The sequence below is a fragment of the Oxyura jamaicensis genome, chromosome 7 (genome assembly GCF_011077185.1).
Source record: "Oxyura jamaicensis isolate SHBP4307 breed ruddy duck chromosome 7, BPBGC_Ojam_1.0, whole genome shotgun sequence".
Lineage (NCBI taxonomy): Eukaryota > Metazoa > Chordata > Aves > Anseriformes > Anatidae > Oxyura > Oxyura jamaicensis.
Genome location: NC_048899.1, coordinates 16962762 through 16984533, shown reverse-complemented (window position 1 = coordinate 16984533; position 21772 = coordinate 16962762). Strand labels below are relative to the sequence as shown.

At 49.4% G+C, this 21772-nt stretch overlaps 1 protein-coding gene across 2 annotated transcripts in view; it reads left to right on the top strand.

Moving 5' to 3' along the window:
* Positions 1-1106: 1106 nt before the first annotated feature.
* The window catches only part of COL6A2 (collagen type VI alpha 2 chain), a 28746-nt gene continuing 8080 nt past the window's right edge, over positions 1107-21772 (top strand). Inside the window, exons 1-27 of one of the 2 annotated variants that reach the window (XM_035331060.1) lie at positions 1107-1328; positions 5817-5939; positions 6872-7470; positions 8055-8075; positions 8769-8834; positions 9382-9435; positions 9543-9587; positions 10073-10099; positions 10608-10634; positions 10733-10777; positions 11756-11809; positions 12173-12235; positions 12506-12568; positions 12864-12953; positions 13685-13747; positions 14171-14233; positions 14495-14557; positions 14949-15011; positions 15442-15492; positions 15946-15981; positions 16336-16398; positions 16713-16775; positions 17040-17075; positions 17355-17400; positions 17828-17980; positions 18244-18696; positions 18968-19006. In XM_035331060.1, the coding sequence (XP_035186951.1) occupies positions 5846-5939; positions 6872-7470; positions 8055-8075; positions 8769-8834; positions 9382-9435; positions 9543-9587; positions 10073-10099; positions 10608-10634; positions 10733-10777; positions 11756-11809; positions 12173-12235; positions 12506-12568; positions 12864-12953; positions 13685-13747; positions 14171-14233; positions 14495-14557; positions 14949-15011; positions 15442-15492; positions 15946-15981; positions 16336-16398; positions 16713-16775; positions 17040-17075; positions 17355-17400; positions 17828-17980; positions 18244-18696; positions 18968-19006 (2440 nt within the window). In that variant the 5' untranslated portion in view covers positions 1107-1328; positions 5817-5845. The remainder of the gene's footprint in view (positions 1329-5816; positions 5940-6871; positions 7471-8054; positions 8076-8768; positions 8835-9381; positions 9436-9542; positions 9588-10072; positions 10100-10607; positions 10635-10732; positions 10778-11755; positions 11810-12172; positions 12236-12505; positions 12569-12863; positions 12954-13684; positions 13748-14170; positions 14234-14494; positions 14558-14948; positions 15012-15441; positions 15493-15945; positions 15982-16335; positions 16399-16712; positions 16776-17039; positions 17076-17354; positions 17401-17827; positions 17981-18243; positions 18697-18967; positions 19007-21772) is intronic. The other variant, XM_035331059.1, reaches the window with a different exon arrangement.

Here is a 21772-nt window from a genome sequence, read left to right as displayed (position 1 = left end):
CGGGGAAATTGGCCCTCCTATCTGGAGCTGCAGCAGGCTCCCTGGAATGGGATGACCCCATGAAATCCTTCTTTGGTGAATCTGTAAGAAATCTGTAAGAAATGTCTTTTTTTCTCAGGTAAGCTTATTCTTCAGCATCTCTTTGTTCCAGAATGATTCCTGCTTGTGTCAAGTTGCTTTGAGACAAACAGGGAAAGTGGCATGCAAAATTCTCGCTTATGGCTGTGGTTCCTATAGGCATTGCTTGAGTCTTCCTGATGAAGATGCTGACACAGGAGATACTCCAGAAATGTACCCTTATAAGCACAAGCAGCTACACAGAATCGGGTTTATTATTTTCAATTGACTGTTCAGATATTTTCCACAAACACAATCAAGTTGCCTGAGCAACTTGTTCCTGTGGATCAGGACTAGTGGGTTAGCAGCTTGCTCTGAGATCTCCTGAGACAAGTCTTTCACTTCTGTCACTACATGGGAGTAGAGTTAAGTGAGAGTTAGCTTTGGTTTCCCCATTGTGGGTTCACGTTGCTCAAAGTTTGAAGACAGAAATCATGGTTCAGAGGATAATGTGTCATGTTCCTTGAAGTCCTTACTGTTCACCCTGTTGTCTTTGGATATTTCCCCCATCTTTCATTTAGCAGAGCTAAAAAAAAGATGAATAGAAAGAAGCAATATGCAGGCCTGGAGACTTGGATGTCTCTAGGTAAGTCTTGGCTATTTGCACAGGGTAAGATGCAAGTTACTTTTTTTTGAAATGTTCTTGTTTTATTTGTTCCACTCAGGACACGTTACTAGGATGGGAAGAGGAGGAGGAAGGGGAAAAAAAGAGGAACACTATTTGATGGCATAAGTATGTGGGGCAGCAATGCCAGCCACGAAAAGGGGACTCTCATCATGGAAAAATGAGACTCTTCCAGCTTGTTTTAAAAAATTCCTTCAGCTCCAAACATAAACGGCCTCACCCCACCCCAGCAGCACATTGGTGGAGGAGGCCGTCCTGGGGTGTTGGTAGACCCACAGTGACTCTCTGTGGATATCTGTAGCTACTGCAAGCGAGGGGCTGCCTGACACAGTTTAGAAGGCGGAGAAATATAGAAGGCAGATTCCTGCCCGAGAGGGAATAGAGGAACTCGGCTGGAGGAGGCTCAGCTGCTCCCAGCTGCTCCTCTCTGCTCCCCTCACCATACACACCCCGGACACCCAAAACCAGGGAGCAACCCCTCCCCACCAGGGATGCAGAAGCCTTCTTGATACAAGCAGTTCCACGGAGTCCTTTTCCTGACACTTCTGAGGCTTTTTGGAGAAATTTTGATGAACCCGTTTTCCAGGTAGGCAGGATTTTCCTCTCCTTTTATAGCGCTTGCATGGGTACTGACGGTTTTCCAGCTGCAAACTGGAGCTTCTGAAATCCCAGCCCATGCCCTTTTGGGTTGCACAGCCATTGCTGCTGCCCAGGGACTCTCCAACAAGCTACTAATTTCAGGCACATTGTGTTTAGACAGTACCTGCTGTAAAACAATTCTTATTTCCGTGTGGCTTTCAACTTTGGGATATGTCGGGCGCTTTTCCAAGCTCAGGAGTTTATTTGAGGTACAGGTCTTGTGGGCCACAGACTCTCAGCTGCCAGGGCCGGAGGTCTAGCAAATCCCTCTATAGGGACCTGTAGAACTGATTTTTTTCCCTGGGACAATTCAGTTGAAATCACCAACTACAACTGAGTGAAGCGACTGCAGTGGTAGCAGCATGGTATTTTTCTGCAGCTGTGAAGCAGAGCAACTGATCTGCGATACGACTCCTCGATTTTTGGATATTCAGAAATAAAGATACAGATTCCAGATTAGACTAACCTGTGATCTGTGTCTCCCGGTTATGGTGGTTTTCATCAGCACAAGCTCCTCTCTGTTCTGAGGGAGAACATTAGTTACTCCCAAGCTAGTTGTTGCGCTTGGTTCCTGGGTCCGCTGCCTAAGGGGCTGTTTGTGGTGTTGGGGATCTGCACAAGCGCTGTAAATTGGGGTGTGTGCTCAGTTCTGGTCACAAGAGCTGGAGCTCCAGCAGTTCAGTCGTGGCTGCGGGTGCGGCTGCAATCACCAAGACGGTCCTGCAGAGGAGCCTGCTCTTACAGCCGGCTGGAGGCTGCCTCCTCCCAGCCTTCCTATCGCTCTGGCCTCCTCTCTGCGTGCTTTCTCTTGTATGTGTCCTGCTGTAATTGCAGTAGGAGAGCTTTAAAAGAGCTTAGACTACCTGCAGTCATGGGGAAGTCTTCCTAGTGGATGGCAGACCAGAGACTAAATCTGTGGGACTCATTTGAGTGGACACTGTGACAAATGTGTTTATTCCAAATGAGATGCATTTCTACTGGTTTTATTTTACTTGGCAAATATCCGAGAGGAGCAAAATGCTGCCTGCACGTGGCACATATGGATAACACCATGGGCATGGCCCGCTGATCATGGCCATGAAAGAAAAGCAGAAGTTCATTTTCAAACTTAATTCTGCATATGACATAATTAATACAATTCTTCCTTTCTTGAGAGAAAAACACTTTTTGTGTCCATAAACCAGCTCCTTGCAGAGAGACAGAGTTAGCTTAGAGAGTGGAACAATAAAATTCATGTAAATATGGGGAAAAAATGCTCATCTATAATAGGTGTTGTGGTTTTGAAGGACAAATACACCATGCACCAAGAGGAACTTCAGAAATTTTAATGTGTAGAAGACAGACCATAGATCTGCCAGATACATGAGGTGGCCTTTATAGAGCTTTCAAATCTGATCTGTCTGACAATCTGTTGTGGGCATTCAACTAAGCGAAAAGTAATTTGCACACTCAAAAGTCATTGCAAGTCATTTGTTTGCTGTAATGTTGCATTTGATTCAGTTATTCAGGGTCAGAAGAGGAACCCACAAGTAGAGAAATCAAGACCTCATGCAAGACCACAATTCTTGCAGGGCTTTATCTAAATAACTCCATATATTTTTGCAATGATCTGGGTAACAGCCACGTCTCCTAGGGTCTGAATGTGGGAGCAGCAAAGGCCTTGTTTGTTTCTGCTGAGCACCTGAGGTAACAGGTAGGAGCACAGCCCCTGATGCAGGGAGGATGGTGCAGCACAGCCTAATGCCCTCAAAATCTGTTCAGATGACCCCAAACCATTGCTTAAGATTTAAGCAATGGTTTAAGCAATATTAAACCATTGCTTTAAGGTTTTTCTTTCTCTTGGGGAAAATGATGCATCACTTAACAATACAAATACTGCCAGAAGAAGATTTCAAGATAAATCCTTGTAAGGACTTGCTCCTACAATGTAGTGGTCCTACTCTGGCGGAGAGAGAAAGGAAGTCAAGGAGGAAGAACATGGCCAGAACCAAGTATTCAGACATAAGGAGCTCCCAATCTGCACTATCATTTTTTTTCCAATGTTCAAAAAGTTTCTTCAACATCAAGAGAATGGGAAATCTGAGATTCCCATTTGAGCATTTCACAACAGGAGGTGGGGCTTTGAGGAAAATGTCAAACATTACGAGATTTGCAGTAGAACCGTCCTGATAACACTCAGGAGGACAGAATAAGCAGCATTGCCTACCCCAGGTCTGGAGACCCCTCAGATGAGGAGAGAGGCTGTAGCAGCCTTGCCCCCCATGCCCCCAGTCACTGTTAATGGGATCACCGGGTGGGGAAGGATGGAGCATGCCACAGCTCCTGTCCCCTGCTCACACACAGCAGCTGGCACTGCTGGGGGAGCTGCGCTGAGCTGTGCCTGTCCCTCATATGGGCAAGGCAAGAAGGGGAGCCACGGGTGGCTGGAAGCACCAGGGTGCTGGGCAGGGCAGCGCGTGCCGCAGGTGAAGGGCTGTGATCTCTAAGAAGGAGCCTGCACGCGATGGAGTGGAATAAAGGAGACTGTGTGCTATAGGACGACAAAGGAGTGAAGTGTGCCTGGTGTTTTGAGCTACTGTTCTTCTGCCTCACATCTCTGTGTAGAGGCAAAGGCTACAGTGCTTCATGGATGCAGTCCAAAGTCCCAAGGGCTGTGAGCACAGGCAGGCCTGTGCCAGAGCTAGGCCTGGCTGTCCACACGATTTAGCTGCACCCTCCAGCTATGTGGTCCTGCCTGGAGAGCAGCTCTTCTGCACGAAGCCTTTCTCACCCACGCACACATGGCAGGAGGAAGGGAGGTGGTTAAACCCGGGATGCTGTGATCCGTGAGTCAGACACTTGGCCAAAGCCTCCAGTACTCCCAGCCTCTCCAAAAGCTGTCGTCTCCAGCTTCCTGAGTAGTCACTAAAGACTGGCTCTAAAATGGTGCTGTCTGAAGGCATGTCATGTCTTCCAAGAGATCAGGACCTCCTGAAGCTGTGCTTTGTGGGGAACGAACAAGATGGGGAAGGCCTGTAGTAAAGTTAAAGAGAGAAAACTTGATCTTAACTAAAATACCCCCTTATCATTAAAGTATTTTATCCTTACAATACCTTTTCTGTCCATGCAGCACAATGAAAATCAAGCTATGCTAACCTAAAGGTGGACTTTATGAGGCCACAGTTGGGTCTCTTTGGAAACAGCTTTGTAACCTCTCTTGAGGGAAAAGAAAAGGACACGTGGCCAAAATTATTGACAGAGACATTTAGGTGCTAAGCTGGAGGCACATGAGAGGTCCCTTACCATCAGAGGGTTTTTCTTATCTATGTCTGTGAAGCACCTCAAGTTGGTACTACTTGAAGCTTTTGTATCTATGTACCTCTTGTCCCCTCTCCAAGAGCTCTCCAAAGAGCATGGAAGCGTCTTCTTCCCCAGTCTAAAATCCAGCCTCAGCAATGGCTCTTGCAGGCTTGTTAGCATAAGCCTTAGCACAAGCCTTAGCAGGGAGCAAGGCTGTCTGTGTTGTAAGGATACTGGTGGCACTGACAGTAACTAGTCTTTCCAGCATAAACGAGTTTGCAGAATTCTGTGATGTGCTGCAGCTTTCAGTGTAAACTAGGATGGAGTGTGTCCATCCAGAGAATAACTGCTGACTAGCCACATGGAGAGAGCTAAGGAAATGCTGGGGGAGCTGAGCTAACTGTAGTCATCAGGTAATTCTGTTTTCCATGCAACTAAGTCAGCAGCAAAGCTGCATTGGTAACCTGCCCTCCCTGACCTTGCCTGAACTGTCAGCAGAGCTCCACGCAGGGAGGATGAATGCACTGGGCAGCTGTTCAAGCCTTGGACCTTTCCAAAGAGCTACCCCCAGAAAAAAAAAAAAAAAAAATCTTTTAAGGAAAAAGCTTTCTGTCTGGACTGGACTGAGGCCTTCTTTTCATAACAGAGGTCACAAATAGACCTTTTTGTCTGGTGTTGGGCTGACCACCAAGCAGAAAAGTAGGTATGGAAGTACCTGGTCCATGTACTGTGAAGCTGACATGCTAATTAGTACAATTGTCCTCTAGACATAAAACTGAGCATTGACTGTTCCTCCGTGTTCCTTACTGTCAATAACTGTCACTTGGATTTTCTCTGTGAATATCATTTCAAACCCTTGGCTCCTCTGAACACCTATATACGTTCCCAAGAACTTTTCAGACTAGATCTCCAACTTTTCTGCTGCTTAGCTTATTGTAACCCTACAAAATAAACAACGTATTCCCATGTGCAGTTGGACTTCAGAGGTCCAGTGATGCGTTGAATGCTGACGCTGTGTTTTCCTTCTAATGCTTGTTTATTCACTCCTTTGTCCGTGGGTTCAAAGTGAGAGTTTTTGTACCCTTTTGGTATGTTTTCCTGTCAGAGCTAGGAGATGATATATTGCCTTTAACATGTTACTTGTGTTTTTCTGCAGGCATCTGAACACCCAGAGGAACTGCTGAGATGTTCCGACAAGCCTTTTTTTCTACTCTTCTTTGTTTGACTCTAGTTTCTCTCCATGCTCAGTTGGATGAGGAGCCTGTTGCCTCCTGTACAGGTATTAACTGAATAAATTGGGTGTCCATCTCCTTTGTAGGCAGCAATCTTAAAGCAACGCCCATGCTTAGCTGCAGATCCTGCTCACAAGGAATTGACATTGGCACGTTACACTTCTCCTGCCCCTTTTGCACTCCTGGGCAGCACCCTGGAGCAGTCATCTGTCTTTCTGTAGGGAACACTGTCCTGCACTGAAACTCCCATTTCTGATCTCAAGTGCAGTGCAGAGGAGTAGAAGAGCTGAGCTCTGCCAGTGGTGGCTTCTCCCAGCTGATGCAGTTCTAAATACCGATGAGTCTTCAGAACTCAGATACATCTCTAATGTCAGAAAACAGCCCATTTTGAATTTTACAATTTTAGCACTTCCTAGTTGCAATGTGGAAGAGATGATTTAGGCAACCAGACAGACATTCCCCCCCCTCCCCCCCCCAAAAAAAATAATAAAAAGACAATGTTTTCAAGATTGATTAATTAATGAGCAGATCTGAAGTCCTTGACATTGGAGTCTTCTGACCTGAACACAGATACTGGTAGCGGTAGATGGGACTTGTGCTTTTTCCTGTATCTCACTTATATATCTCACTATAATCCTTTTGAAAATGTTTTTAAACCAAAGAGAGCAACCAGCAACTTAGCGAGCAGGGCATTCATCTATAGTCCAGGAGAGCAAAAGTCATGTCCCTGCTCTTCTTAGTTCAAAGCTGGCATTTAGTCCTCAGTGTCCTCATTTCCTCCAGTCTAGGTAGAAATAACTCCTGATTAGAGCTGCAACACCCTTGAAGGAAGCTGAACCTCATGCCTTGTGCTGTTGTTTGCTCTCTTCACAACTCTATTTGCTCTGATCTCCTCAGTCCAGCTTTCTGGGGGATAATGAAGGGGGTGTAGCATTACATGAACTGCTGTGACAAATTCTGAAAAATTGTCTCCGTGCAGAAAAGACAGACTGCCCCATCAGTGTGTACTTCATCATTGACACCTCAGAGAGTATTGCTCTGCAGACTGTGCCAATCCAGAGCCTTGTGGATCAAATAAAGCAGTTCATCCCTCTGTTCATTGAAAAACTGGAGAATGAGGTCTACCAGAACCAAGTCTCCATCACTTGGATGTTTGGAGGACTTCATTACTCAGATGTGGTGGAGATTTACAGCCCTTTAACAAGAAGCAAAGACATATACCTCACCAAGCTGCGTGCTATTCAGTACCTTGGCCGGGGCACCTTCACGGACTGTGCTATCTCCAACATGACACAGCAGTTCCAGAGCCAGACGGCCCGTGATGTGAAGTTTGCGGTAGTCATCACTGATGGCCACGTCACTGGCAGTCCCTGTGGGGGAATGAAGATGCAAGCTGAGAGGGCGCGAGACATGGGGATCAAGCTCTTTGTCGTGGCCCCCAGTGAGAATGTCTATGAGCAGGGACTGCGGGAGATTGCCAGCCCGCCGCATGACCTGTACCGCAGCAACTACAGCATCACACAGAAAAACGCCCTGAACATCGACGAGAACACTATTGAGAGGATAATCAAAGCGATGGTGAGGAACACTGACCTGTGCTGCCCAAGGAGCAGAATGTAATGGGGGATCCACCAGAGAGGGATGACAAGAGTGGAGGTGTCGGTGGGGTGGGTCACCTCATGGTGAGGCTCTAGAGAGCTCCTCCACCAGGGAAAATCATTTTGCTTTTCTTCCTTTTTTTATGTCCTTTCAACTCCAAGGGGTCAGATGGGGTCTTGAGCATATATGTTTTCTCTGGCTAGGTGCCTAACCAGGGCCCCTATTTTGTGTCTCTGCTCCCCTAGGCAGGATCCATCCAAGTCCTGGCTGCTGCTCAAGCCAGACCCGTGCCCCACCTGGGGGCACATGGAGGAAGGGGCAGCACTGGGACCTGTGAGGCTCCCTGAGCCTCTTGCCCACTGCTGGAGTGGTCCCTGGGGCCCCATCTATGAGGCACTATCAATAGGGCATTCTACTCAGGTTATGTTTAAAGCTATAGGATTGTAATCACCTCCTTTCCCCTACCATCAACCGTCACACACCGTGCCAAGGGTTTGATGCAGTTGTTCTCTCAGAGCTGACTGCCTTAACTGATTCTGTTCATCTTGTTTTCTCCTTTACAGAAACATGAAGCCTATGCTGATGTGAGTAAGCAGCATCTGCATTCCATTTCCAAGTTTTAGTTGCCTTGCTTGCTAACGAAGACCAGCTTGTACCCTGAAGGAGCGGGCCTGGTTTTGCACTGAGCTGCATGGAATGGGGCTCTGCCCACTTGGGGACTGGTGTGGAGCATGGGGACCCATCCCTTTACCCAGCAGTTGAAACAGCATGCTGGACTGTTCACCTTCTGCCTTCCCCTTACCTGTGATTTCCCTCATGGCAATGAATACAAGTCTATTGAAGAGACTCATTTCATTATGGTGTATTTGAAGGCATGTTTTATAGGTGTTCTGTAAGCCAGAGTTCCTGCCCAGCCATGTGGACAGGAGAGGAGTGTGCAGAGTAGTGCTCCCAAGGGCATGCATGCACCCTGGTAGCCCCAGAAGAGCAAGCCACAACACCATGGCTGACACTTAGCAAGTCTTGTTCTTTGAGCTTGGATCCAGAGCCAAAATGAATGTGCTTGTGGCAACTTCTAACATGTGGGCAGAATTTTTCAATGTGCTTTTTGCTGCCTCAGCTCTGACCCATCTGGAGCCTGTGGTGGCTTTACTGCTGCAGTCAGGGGGAGAGGCTTGGAGAGTGCATGCTCTGTGTGGAGGCTGGCTGAGAACGTGCAGCAGAAGGCATGCTGCAGCACAGTGGCTACACTTTGTGTTTATTTTGATGTATTTCAGTGCTACAAGATGAGCTGCCTGGAGATCACAGGTCCTCCTGGTCTCAAGGGATCCCGAGGGCAGAAGGTAGGTTACTCTAACCTATTGGAAGAATAATACCAGTGACCATTGCAGATACTGCAGAGCCCCTTAGATCTCACCTCAAGTGAACACAGACAGGTCTCAGGCCTCAGATAGAGCTCCCACATGGGAAATAGTTGCCCAGCATCTGACTTGGCCCTGGGCAGACTGCAGGGCCTTGCTGAAAGGAGCACACACCCAGCACCAGTGTCTCCTCATGTCCATGCCAAGGCTAAGGGACTTATGTGTACAAAGAGGCATCCAAGCATCAGCCGTTGGGCAAGGACATTCAGCACCTGAGAAGCTGTGCAGGGACAAAAAGAGCAAGGCAGAAGTTGTTTCCAGTTCTGCCACTGCCCACAGCAGAGCCCTCTTGTATGCAGGGTCTCACTCTACCCACAAACCAACAGACCTCCAAGCTCTATGGAGCCAGGCTGTGTGTTCCTACCCCCATACACCTGTCCCCAGTTCGGTAGGAACCTGATGCTACCAGAAAATGACTTTTTCTCCCAGTAATAACCAAGTCCTTACCTGTGGTTTGTTTTTTCCTTAGGGTGCAAAGGGGAGCATGGGTGAACCAGGCTCCCCTGGTATGAAGGGACAGCAGGTGAGTTGTAAAACTACCCCTCCGTTGCAGTAAGTGCCATCCTGGTGCCAGCTGGGGTTGCATCTCTGCCTTGCTTGAGGTAACACTTGGTCTCTTCTTTCCTTAAGGGTGACCCAGGTATTGAAGGTCCGATCGGATACCCTGGTCCCAAGGTAAGAATCATATAGCCAGAAGCTGAGCGGGTTGCATTCATTGTATTCTTGGTAAAGCAGGGGGTGAGTCGGGCTAATTTCCCACTGCTCAGCATTGCTTCCCTTTATGTCGCTGCCCGGCATTCCCCTGTCCTGGGGAAAGCAGAAAACACCCCCCAACCAGCCCCTCAGTTGTGCGCTTGAATGCCACTGTGGCCTCCTTTAAGGGGCTCTGTAAATCTGGCTGCTTTACTTCTGGCATTTGATGTGACTCCAGGAATTATTGCTAGACTTTACCCCGGGAGAGTATCAACAGCACTGGGATCCTTCTGCTGCCTGTTGGTAGGCACGTGTCAGTCTGGGCTGGTGCAGAGAGCTCTGCTCTTCTCCTCCACCTGCCCGTTCCCCCCCGAGATGCCCAGCATGCCTTCCAGCCCTGCTGCCTTTGCTCCTGCTCAGCAGTACTAAACAAAGCATCTTCCCTCTTCCCTTTTATCTTGCTCCAGGGTGTTCCAGGGCTGAAAGGAGAAAAGGTGAGAAAGAAGAGCCTGCATGGTATGTCTGGGCACTGGGGGGCACCTTTTTCTGCAAAGAGGGAGAGTTTAGCTGTGATGGGGTAACAGTGACCTCTGTTGTATGTAACTGAAGAAACAGGGAGGGATTTCAGGCACCACTCAGAGTCCTGTGACATGGTGATGCTAAACCGTCTGCTTGGTAAGTGGGGTAGCCTGCTTCCAGCGTGGAGGGAGCAGCTGCACCCAGTGATTCCTCGCTCAGGCACAGGTTGATCCTGAGCTGGTGCAGACCTCTCTTCTTGTGAGGGCAGGGAAGTACCGCACTTGGCACAAGAAGAGGGTCTGGAGACTGAGGGGAGGAGCTCCCTGGAGAAAGGGATCCCGGCTTCCACTTCTGGGAATACAGGGAGAGACAAGGAGAGGATCCACAGTCTTTGTGCACCTGAAGGAGGGAAGGAAGGCTTGTGTGAGCACAGGCTGGTGTGGTGAGTAAGCGTGGCTGACTCCTGTCCTCTTCTGTCCCTAGGGTGAGATTGGATCCGATGGACGGAGGGTAAGAGAGCACCTTTTCTAACTTGCACGTTGTTCCAACTACAAACCCTTGAGTGTGTCAACAGATCACTGATCCCTCTTTTCTCCCCCTGATCCTAGGGAGCAGCTGGTTTGGCAGGCAGGAACGGCACCGATGGGCAGAAGGTAACAGCATGGAGTGCACCCTGTAACATCACTACTGTTGTTTTATTTGTTTATGTCCCTTCGTCCCCACAGGTTGTTCCCTTTCTCTCACCCCCCAAATTTGGTTTTTGGCTCCTTCCATCCCAGTTTGACTGAGGTTTCTCAAAACTTATTTGCACGTTATTCTGCATGTCCTGTAGAAATAGTTGAGCTAGCTGGAGATGCATTCATTCAGGTCACAGAAGTGCTATCCCCTAGTCAGAAAGCTCTCTGCAGGAACTCGATACATAACCCAGGATGCCCTCCAGTTGCAGGATGATCTGGGTGAGATAGCTCATCTTGAGTGTTAGTGACCCCTACAGGACATTTGCACAGAAATGTTTGCAGAAATTTGCTTTTCAAGGCAGTTCCTCAAGGAATCTGAAATTTTCTCTCTGCTAATGTTTGTTCTTAATATTAAAGCCACATTCAAGTACCTCATAACAAAATCCCCAAAATCCTCTGTCCCCTCTCAGGTGAGTGCAGGGGTATATGACCTGCCCCCGATTTGTATGCTATGCAAATGTACCAGAACAGGATAGCCTAAATTTATCCAATTTCAGCTGGCTTTGCTCACAGGCCAGCACACACTGGTTTTGCTCTGCACTTTGTCTTACATCCTCAACAAGTACATCTGTGAGATCATACCAGTTCTCCCCACTCCTAACATGCCTGCTGAAGCTGTAAGACAGAAGCTTAACACATCTGCTGGGGGAGCCTGGGACAACACTCAGGACTTTCTAAAGCCCCCAGACTTTTTTCCTTCTCCGCTTATTTCTGCACACCACAGACAGCAACACTCCTGCTTAAGGAATGCTCTTACTATTTATTCTGTAACTGATCACAGGTATGGTCAGCCAGTGATGTAAAAATTAGTAACTGTTAACAGGAAAAAGCTGTGTTTTCCCTGCAGACACTTAGAGCTTTTATGTCTTTTTATTTTGAATGCTATTTCTCCAGGGCAAGCTGGGTCGAATTGGACCACCAGGCTGCAAGGGAGACCGTGGTGACAAGGTAGGGATGCTTTGCTCTTTCGTTCAGCACATCAAGTGTGCAGCCCCAGCTTTAGTTCCACAGGCAGAAAGATACGACTAACAAGAGGTTACTGCCCGATTTTCCTACCTATTGCATGATGTGATCCCAGGTCTGGGATCCCCAGGCCTGCATTTTTTGTGCCTTCTTTCCATGGGCAGGAAAGCTGGAATCTTTCCTCTCCATATACAGAGGAACAGCTGCTCCCCTCATCAGCACTAGCAGCAAGCAAAAACTGAGTTTCAGTCTCTAGAGAATGACTTTACGAGTGAGTTGGTTTGTCCTGCAGGCAAAATGCACATTGTTGTCCCTGTATGTATTGTTCTTTGTCCTTTCTCTCCCTAGGGCCCTGATGGCTACCCAGGAGATGCAGGAGACCAAGGTGAAAGAGGAGATGAAGGCATAAAGGTACAAGTACTCCAAATGGCCAGTGGAGAGTATGGACAAAGACCACCAGCGGCAACGGCTACATACCACTGCCTCTCTTTACTCTTAAATCCTTCAATACTCATGGGGTAGATGGGTTCTGTCTGCCTGGCTTTTGGATCTCATCACCAGATGCAGGAGCCAAGGGAAGACCCTTGCTGGCCCTGCACCTTAGGCTCCAGATGGTGCATGTCAGCAGTGCACAGCAATGTGCTAACAATGTAGACAATGACCATTGCTCTCTTGTTTCAGGGAGATCCTGGTCGGCCTGGTCGCAGCGGACCCCCAGGACCTCCAGGAGAAAAAGGGAGCCCGGTAGGTTCACACAGCACTCACATGTCTCCTGTGTCCTCCTAGGGACCACTCCATGTGGCATGGAGCAACAGCAGCAGCAGCTGCTGGTCATGGGGCATCTGTGACCTGAATACAAGTGCACCCTGATGATTCTGCAAAGTAGTCACCAGCACAGGGAAAGCACAAGGAGTTAAAAGGATTTACCTTTCTAGCTCTGCATCTGTGCTCCTCTTCCCATCTTGTCCCAGGTAGAAAGGCTATGGTGTGCACCTTGACCTCTCTTCTGACAAATCCTTTTTTTTTTTTTTTCTTCCAGGGAATTCCAGGCAACCCTGGAGCTCAAGGACCTGCTGGAATCAAAGGAAGAAAAGGTGAAGCAGGACCCCCTGGACCCAAAGGAGAGCCTGTAAGTGTCTGAATAGCTCCCTGGAAAATGGGCATGCCATGAAACCTGACCCAGGTTCATGAATGAGTGCTGGACAGGTCATCAGGAAAGGAAACCGAAACTTATTTCTGTGATGTCTGAGCCATGAGGCTGAAAAACTACCTCATTTAGCCTGCCTGCCCTGCTTTCTGCATCCCAAACATCATGCAGATGCTGATGGCCTTGTCTGTCACTCCTGATAAACCCTAGTGTGAGGAGCTCATCCCAGTCTGCACACGGGGAGATAACCTCTGAGTTTGTCCTGGCAGTTGGCACCATGTGGTCTCTATCTGGCAAGGAGCTTAAACAGCATAACAGCACAGCTCCACCAGCTCCACATGGCAGAGCCCAGAGGGTGTAGAACAGCTTGAATCCTTGTGCAACATCCAGAGGGGGAAGGAAAGCCAGATGAGCTGGAAGTAAAGCAGAGTATTTAATCCTGAGGGAATGAACCATGAGTGTTTGTGGTCACTGTGGCGACCACCCTTCTGAAAGAATAGTCTGGATGTGGCTTCCCAAAATCCAAAGGCAAGACTCCCTCGAGCAGTGCCATCATGGGCATCCCTGCTGCCCTGCTGCCAGGCACAGACTCTTTAAGGGGGCAAGGAGATGTCTCTTGGGCCAGGAGAGAGAAGGCAGGGCAGGCAAGTGTCACTTCAGCTGGAATCCATGTTGGCATCCTGTTTATGTGATCCCTTTCTGTGTTTTCCAAGGGTCGACGTGGAGATCCAGGGACGAAGGGTAGCAAAGGTGGTCCAGGGACCAAGGGAGAAAGAGTGAGTAAAGCAACTGCCCAGACCATTGCAAATGAGCCCAATATGCACAGGACTGACACACTTGATGCTCTACTGCCCAGACATGAATGCCCAAAGCCAGCACTGGGAATTGAAGGTACCAGTGGGCTCTGCTCCTGCTGTGCCTGCTGGCTGCTCTGCCTTTAAGGAGCCGTGACAATCACCCCCAAAACCAGCATATATGGCCTCCACTTCCAGGACTTGATCCAGAGACGAGTGGGGATGAAGGGCAGTAAAGCTGCCTAAGAGTCATGTTCAGAGAGCACACTGCCCTGACACTGCTTCTCGAGCCAAGAAGCAGCAGATCTGAGAACAGTGTTATGCCTCCTCACTCCAGAGAGGACTGCCACACATAGACAGAGCTGGAGACATGCCTGATGAGGGATATCTTTATCTTCCTCACAGGGAGATCCTGGTCCAGAGGGTCCTCGGGGCCTGCCTGGTGAGGTTGGAAGCAAAGGAGCAAGGGTAAGCACAGAGCAAGGGTTCATGATAGCCAGGAGGGAGGGAGAGTGCTGCTGCCAGCCAAGGCAGCTCGCCAGGCTTTGCTCCTCACACACATCCCTGGCAAGAGGAGCAAGATGGGCTATCTGTGCAGTGAGAGCTGCAGATCGGAGGCCAGGACACCGCTGTCTCCAGAGGTGCCAAAACCTGGTGCACCACTCAGAGGGGTCTGCCTGTACCTGCTCCTACATGTTCTCACCCCTTGCTTCTTGCTTCGCTTTGTAGGGAGACCAAGGACTGGCAGGACCTCGAGGCCCTTCAGGTGTTGCGGGAGAGCCAGGGAAGACGGTAAGTCACCCTGGGGCATCCGTGTGACCATGCCCTCCCTCTGCAGTGACAGCTGGCCCTGCCAACATAAGCTGGCTGCATTATCCCACTGAGGGATGCCTGCATGACCTGTCCTCAGGGACGCTCAAAAACTGGCACAGGGGCCCCCAGCTAGTCCTTAGTGGGGCAAGGAGAAACTGCAGGACCCAGGAGCCCCTGCTTTCTGAGCTGAGCTGAGCAACGCTTCAGGATCTCCCCATAATAACCCCACCACAGAGGATCATACAGCTGGGGAAGATTGGGGAAGGTCACCTCACATTGCCTTAGCAGCCATTTCCCCAGGGTGGTCCCTGGTGCAGGCAGGGAGCTGCAGGAAATGTCCTCACCCACTCCCCCCAACTCTGCCCTGCAGGGATCACGTGGGGACCCTGGAGACTTGGGCCCAAGAGGAGACGCTGGACCACCAGGACCAAAGGTAAAGTCCCTGAATGCAACTCAGCATTTGAAGGAGAGCATCTTTGTGTGGATTTTTTTTTAAAGACAGTTTCTGCTGCAGAAATTTGCTGACCTATGTATGTGTCTCAGAAACAGGAAGGCTTGATCCTGAGCCTCCCTGTGGACGGTGACTTAGGTCTTGATCCAGGCTTAGGTCTTGCTGCAGCTCTGATTGCATCCTTCACCCTGCACAGATTCAGGGTTGCCCCAGGCGTGTCATCGCCCCAGGACCCCATGCCCTCACTCCGGACAGCTGTTCCCATTGTTCCAGGAGCAAGCACAGAAGTGATGGCTCCTGGGGGTGTTTCTCCCCAGGGAGAGGATAAAAATGGCTCTGGTCTCACCAGCATTGCTAGGGTTTGTAGCTCAAGTTTGAATTCTGACACATCTTTCTCTTTATTTAATCAAAGGGTGACAGAGGCAGGCCTGGCTTTAGCTACCCTGGACCCAGAGGACCACAGGTATGTATGCTTCATCCAATGAGGACAGGCACACAGCAGCAGCGTTGGAGGAAGCCTGTTTCAATGGAGGATAACATCAGAGTTGAGCAGCCTGGGCGAAGGGGGAAGGAGGAAGAAAAATGAGGGCCACAAGAAAGTGAAGTGAAGGGGAGTGAGGAAGTGGCTTTTCAGTGTCAGTTTCAGCATCCCATCCTTGTCCCCAGTCCTGACCCCCATGTTAGGGAGATCCTTCCGTTGCTCCACAGGGGTTGAACCTGGCCACAGATCCCTCAGCCTCGCATCAGGGGCACTGGGGACCCCAATGACACAGTGACATGGAGGTGGCTGTGCCCACCACCCCAACCACCACTCCTGTGTTATGCCTACTGTTGAGCTTTGTGCCTCTCATCACAGACCTCAGGTGTAAGTGTGAAGCTCGTTCTTTCTGACCCATCCATTCCTCTTCCCTCACAGGGTGACAAGGGTGAGAAGGGTCAGCCAGGGCCCAAGGTGAGTGCATTTGATTTCTTTTGTCCTGACCCAAATGCTGAGTAGTTGCCTCCCAGCCCTTGGGGTGCGTGGCCGAGGAGACTGTCTTCCTGCAGGACCTGCATCTGCAGCGCCTGGGTGTATCGTCCAAGCTTGTCTCCTCTGGAAACAATGTGAAATATGTTTTTCAAAACTTCCTTATTCTTCAGTCAATGCCTGTGTAAACACCATTTATTTGCTCTGTACAGAGCTGCTGGTTCAAAGGGTGCTCCTCTGAGCCAGGCAGGCCCGTGTTTATGATGGGTTCACAGCAGTTGTTCTGTCTGAGTGCATCCATATGTGCTTGATACATCTGTTTTTCCATTCTCCAAACAGGGAGGAAGGGGTGAACTTGGACCAAAAGGAGCTCAAGGGACAAAAGGAGAGAAGGGGGAACCGGTAAGCAGACCTCTGTGTCACCAGTGCACACCTGCTCATGCATGCCCTGGGTGTGTGAGGTCAGTGGCTGCCTGAGATGTGCAGCAAGGAGCCATGTCCTGTGTCAGTGCTGTGTGCTGCCGGCATGCACACTTGGCACTCTCCTGCTTGACCAATGCAGCCACATGCTGGAGATGTTCCCGTGTCTCCAAGCTCAGCAGTGGCAGGCTGGTGACCATAGGTAGCAGGGCTGTGCCTTGACAACTGGCTCAGGAGGAGCCCCGATCACCAGCCTCGCCAGGAGAACACTTAACCTTTCTCCATTTCTCTCCCAGGGTGATCCTGGCCCAGCAGGTGAACCTGGATCTCGAGGCCCAACTGGTGAGGCAGGCCCAGAGGTAGAGTACCGTGCCATCATTCCTGAGCATCTGCTCCAGCCCCCTCCTCCCTTCCCCTCTCCTCTTGCTCCCATGCAGCTCTAAAGCCCAGAGAACCCCAGCAGCTCTCCCCACAGTAGGACTTGCTGGAGGGGATGTCTTCTGGCTCCAAGAGAGCCTTTCCTACCCTTCCTATGGCTGACATCTGCACAAAGCCAAGTTTTTGATGGTGCTGATGTCTAGTTCCCCCAAACTGTGCCTGAAATCCTTGTGCTCTTCCTACAGGGGACCCCCGGCCCAGCAGGAGATCCTGGCCTGACGGTAAGTAGGGCATCTCTGCACCCCCGGGTGCTCTTCCACCCTAGGCAGCCTCAGTTTTGTCACGTGCAGCCTGAGAACAATGCAGGGCACCAAGTCCTACTGCTGCTTGGTGCGGGAGCCACAGGGCTGGCCTGAAGCCACCTTGCCATGAGCAGAGACAGGGTGGCCTGTGGCTTCCCACGGGAGCCAAGGAGAGAGGGTGGCCAGGTGGGTAGGGAATGGGGAACCTTTCCCTTTGGGAGGGAGGGAGGCACTCACCCTGCACCCCTTTGCTGGCAGGACTGCGACGTGATGACCTATGTGCGAGAGACATGCGGGTGCTGTGGTGAGTGGACTATTCCCTTTCTTAAGAGCTGAGAGCTCATTGTTGGGCAGGGGGACAACAACTCGATAGATGGTGAAAGGGGCCAGCTGGAAACACGCTGCCTTTTTGCCCTCAGAGGCACAAAGGGGAAGCTGGACTTATGTCCCCAAATGTATCTCTGCCATTGCAGATATAAAGTTTCACAGTGTAGATGACAGGATAGTGTATTACACAGATAGGTTAAAAAGGTTTCTTTTCTGCTGTGTCTTGACAGAAAGATGCATGTAAAATCCCTCTGCTGTCAGCTGCAGGCAGCACCACAGACCCTGTGGATGACTGGTTTGATACTAAATGTCTCCATCTTCCCATAGATGGTCTCTTCTGCTGTAGTGGCTCATTGGCACCATTGCTGACCTTTGTGATTTCCTTCTTCTGTCCCTCTCCCCAGACTGTGAGAAGCGCTGTGGTGCCCTGGATATCATGTTCGTCATAGACAGCTCTGAGAGTATTGGTTACACCAACTTCACCCTGGAGAAAAATTTTGTTGTCAACGTGGTCAGCCGGCTGGGCTCCCTTGCCAAGGACCCTAAGTCGGAGACAGGTCTGGAGTGCATGTGTGTGTGGTGGGGAGTGGCAGAAGGGGGCACCAGGAACAGGGTCTTGGATTACTCCAGCTTCCGTATTTCCGTATTTGTTTGTAGCTGCCCTAGTCTGCATCCATATGCTCAGCAATTTCACAAGAGTTTCTGCTCTTCTCTTTCCAGCTTTGTAGGCCAATTGAGCAGTTATTTGCTAATATGAAAGTTTGCTGACTTTCTCCACTTTTCATTTCAAAGCCAAGTAATGTTGATGCTTTGTTGGCAGGTGCCCGTGTTGGAGTGGTACAGTACAGTCACGAGGGGACCTTTGAAGCCATCAAGCTTGATGATGAGCGCATCAATTCACTGTCAAGCTTCAAGGAAGCAGTGAAGCGTCTGGAGTGGATTGCTGGAGGCACCTGGACACCTTCTGCCCTGCAGTTTGCCTACAACAAGCTCATCAAAGAAAGCCGTCGAGAGAAAGCCCAAGTGTTTGCTGTGGTGATCACAGATGGACGCTATGACCCTCGTGATGATGACAAGAACCTAGGAGCTCTTTGTGGCAGGGATGTGCTCGTCAATACCATTGGCATTGGAGACATATTTGATCAGCCAGAACAGAGCGAGACCCTGGTCTCCATTGCCTGCAATGAACCCCAGCGAGTCCAGAAGATGAGGCTCTTCTCAGACCTGGTGGCAGAGGAATTCATTGACAAGATGGAGGACATGCTTTGTCCAGGTCAGTACCTGTCCTAGCACTTATGGGAACTGGAGTTTTCTAGCAATGGGGTTTGCAGACACTGTGCAGGTCCCAACTCACAAGTTGGGTCATTCATGGTGGGTGGACTGACCTTTATGTAGCCCTGAATAAACAGTCCTTCCTCAGATAAGAGTTAGCCTTTTGGGCCGTTGTCCTTTCCCCTTATGAGAAACCTGCCACTCCAGTTGTGCAAGCAGTGAAGGGGGATGGTTGCACATCATTCAGTTTTCCTTGTTTCTTTTCCTTCCAGATCCCCAGATCGTCTGCCCTGAGCTGCCCTGTCAGACAGGTAAACATTACAAATAGCTTTGTGTCATCTGCACATAGTTGTAGGTCCAGGGGAGAGTGAACAAGGCTCAAGAGTGGGAGGGGATGTGCAAGGCTGTTCATTACCTTCACAAAGCAGGGACTTTGGGAAATAGTGTTATTTCACATCAGGAGAGGCTCTGGATTTTCATCCCCTGCTCTTTCCTGTCCCTCTGAGTTCCCTTCACAGGTAGGTACTAGTGCATTGTGTTAGTGTGTGAGCATTGCTCAGCTCTGATATTTCTCCCTGTCCAAATTTGTGGGACCCACCAGGTTTTGACCTCCAAGCTCACCAATTAATTTCTCACTTGCTCCATGTCTCTATTATGTACTACCCCTTTCTAAACTCTCCCACCCAGTGTCCTTTGAAATCCAGAGTACAACTTGCAGCACTGGGCAGGATGCTCCTTGTGAATGATGAGGGCAGAACAGAGGGTAGGGAGAGTTTGGAAAACAACACTATGGTGGACTGAAAGCTTTGGCTTCTCTAACACTGGCTGTGTTTTAATTAACAATTAACTCAGGGTGTTGGATCAAAGGAAAAAGTCTGTAAGGATTGATCCTCTGGTATAAAAGATGGCTGCTGCTTGCTGCAGGTGATTTTACTTGATCACATTTTACTTATTAAAGGGCAGATCTGCAACTCCTAGAGTTACTGTCTGAGTCTCCACACCTGTTTAAATACAACAGATGCACTCTTTGCTGATATACACAAAGCTTATAGGGGACAAAGTTTTGCCAGTTCTTGCAATTTTTTGAACTCTACTCCTGCCATGAGCATGTTTTTCTGAAAGCCCACACTTCAACTCAGTACCATACCGAATTTCAACTTTAATTTTCAAAGAAGTCCCTTAACTTCCATACAAAGCAAAGGGAGAATCGTCCCAGAATGACCAGAAATCTGAAGACAGAAAAGCTGTGTTATTCCTGTCTAAAATATCTGACTGCTATGCTAATATTCTCAAAATCTGGACCTGGCCATGCAGAGAAAGCAGTGCTAAACCATGGTGCTGAGCCATCCACACACACTCCTGAGTGTCTTCTGAGGAGCTTTGTCCTGTGGATCTGTGCAATGCAGGTGACTTCTCCATGCCACACTGGTGACTGCTCAGGTGTCTTTGAAGGTTTTGGTCTTTGTAGCCTGCCTATTTCCGAGGAAAACTGTAGGAGAGACTGACCTGAGCAGTTGAGTTCATGCTCTCCTAGGCTTTGGCCATCAAAACCCTCCAAAGCAAAGCAAATTTGGCTGTCCTTTCTTTGTAGTGCGCTTGGGTGTCTCTGTTCCTAATGCAAAGTGAGAATACTTCGCTCTACCTGCTATCACCGAGGACCAGAACAGAAACAGTAGCTGGGGCTCAAGGAGGTATCTGAAGGTGTTCCCTCCTGGGGTAGTGCTTCAAACCATGCTGCAGGCAGGCCAGGACAAGTGCAGGCACTACACCTGGGCCCCAGAGGACATGGGAGGTGGAATGATATGTCTGGGTAGGTGTGGACCTCTTCTGAAAGTGCCACCACACCCTTCTCCACAAGGCAGAAGTTAACTTTGATGTGCAAGGATCTGTGCTAGGCATGGTAGGCCAAGTTTTAAGTGATACACAGAGAGATTCAGGGGCCTTTGGGCAAAGCGCCATCCAGCTGCTGCACAGGATGGTTCACAATGCATTGTTGTCATGAACCCTTCTAGATGAAGGGTTTGCAACTCATTTGGATAGTGGTAAGGAAAGGTGTTGGATGAGTTGTGACATAAGGAGTACAACAGAGCCTGGGGGTTCTCTGGCTCAGTGTTCAGCTTCCTCTTGTTTCCTGAGAACATTTTCAACAGTTGGCGCCAACTTAAATGCAAACCTTTGGAATGGAGATGGCGCCTTTTGCAGGATATGTGTGTGAGCTTCATGGAAATCTGGTGGATGTGTCCAGCTGCAGATGCATCAGACAGGTTCAGGTTGCAGGGGGTTGGGGAGCTATGCTCAGCCCTGGTCTTGGACTTTATGGCCTTACGTTGTCAGAATTGCAGTCCTGGCACTTCAAAGAGCAAGTCAATTACTCCTGCCATGTACCCTAGCTCCAGCCTGTGTTTTGTCAGCAGGACATGGCAAGGAGGAGCTATTACATGCACCCAGCTTCCTCACCACTGCCTTGCAGAGCTGGGCATGTCATCACTCTGAGTTCTCATCTGCAGATGAAGGCATGCTGCCTCTCAGTGCTTTGACTAAGGAAATCCAGGTTTCCCTGTTTTCAAGGCAGACCCTTGTCTTCCTTTAACCTTCCATCAACTACTGTGGCGCTTACTGGATGCTGGAGTGTTTCTTGATTTGGGCTCGGTTAGGGTTAATGCTGAGCAAATATGAACTGACCACTTGCTTTGATGGAAACCGCATGATGCTCGGTGAGGCTCTTTCTAACCCATGCTAAAGGGCTTTGAGCTTTGGGATTTTATTCAAATTTAAGGTGAGCACAGCCAGGTGGAGACTGAGGTTCTCAGGGTTCTGAAAAGCTTGGAAACCACATGAGAGCACTGTACACCACAGGACAGTAACTCCAGCCAAAGCGTGGTGGGCTGAGTGCCAAGCAAGTTCACATAATGCTCTCTCTTGGAAGTCTTTCTGCCTCCCTGGCTTGCATACAATTTGCATGTGACAGAGTTCAAAGCCACATGGTGTCTGGTATCAGTGAATTCCATGTGCAGAAAGAAGTTGGACTTTGTGGCCTTCTTTGTAATTACTGTTTTGACCATTGTGAATATGCTGGA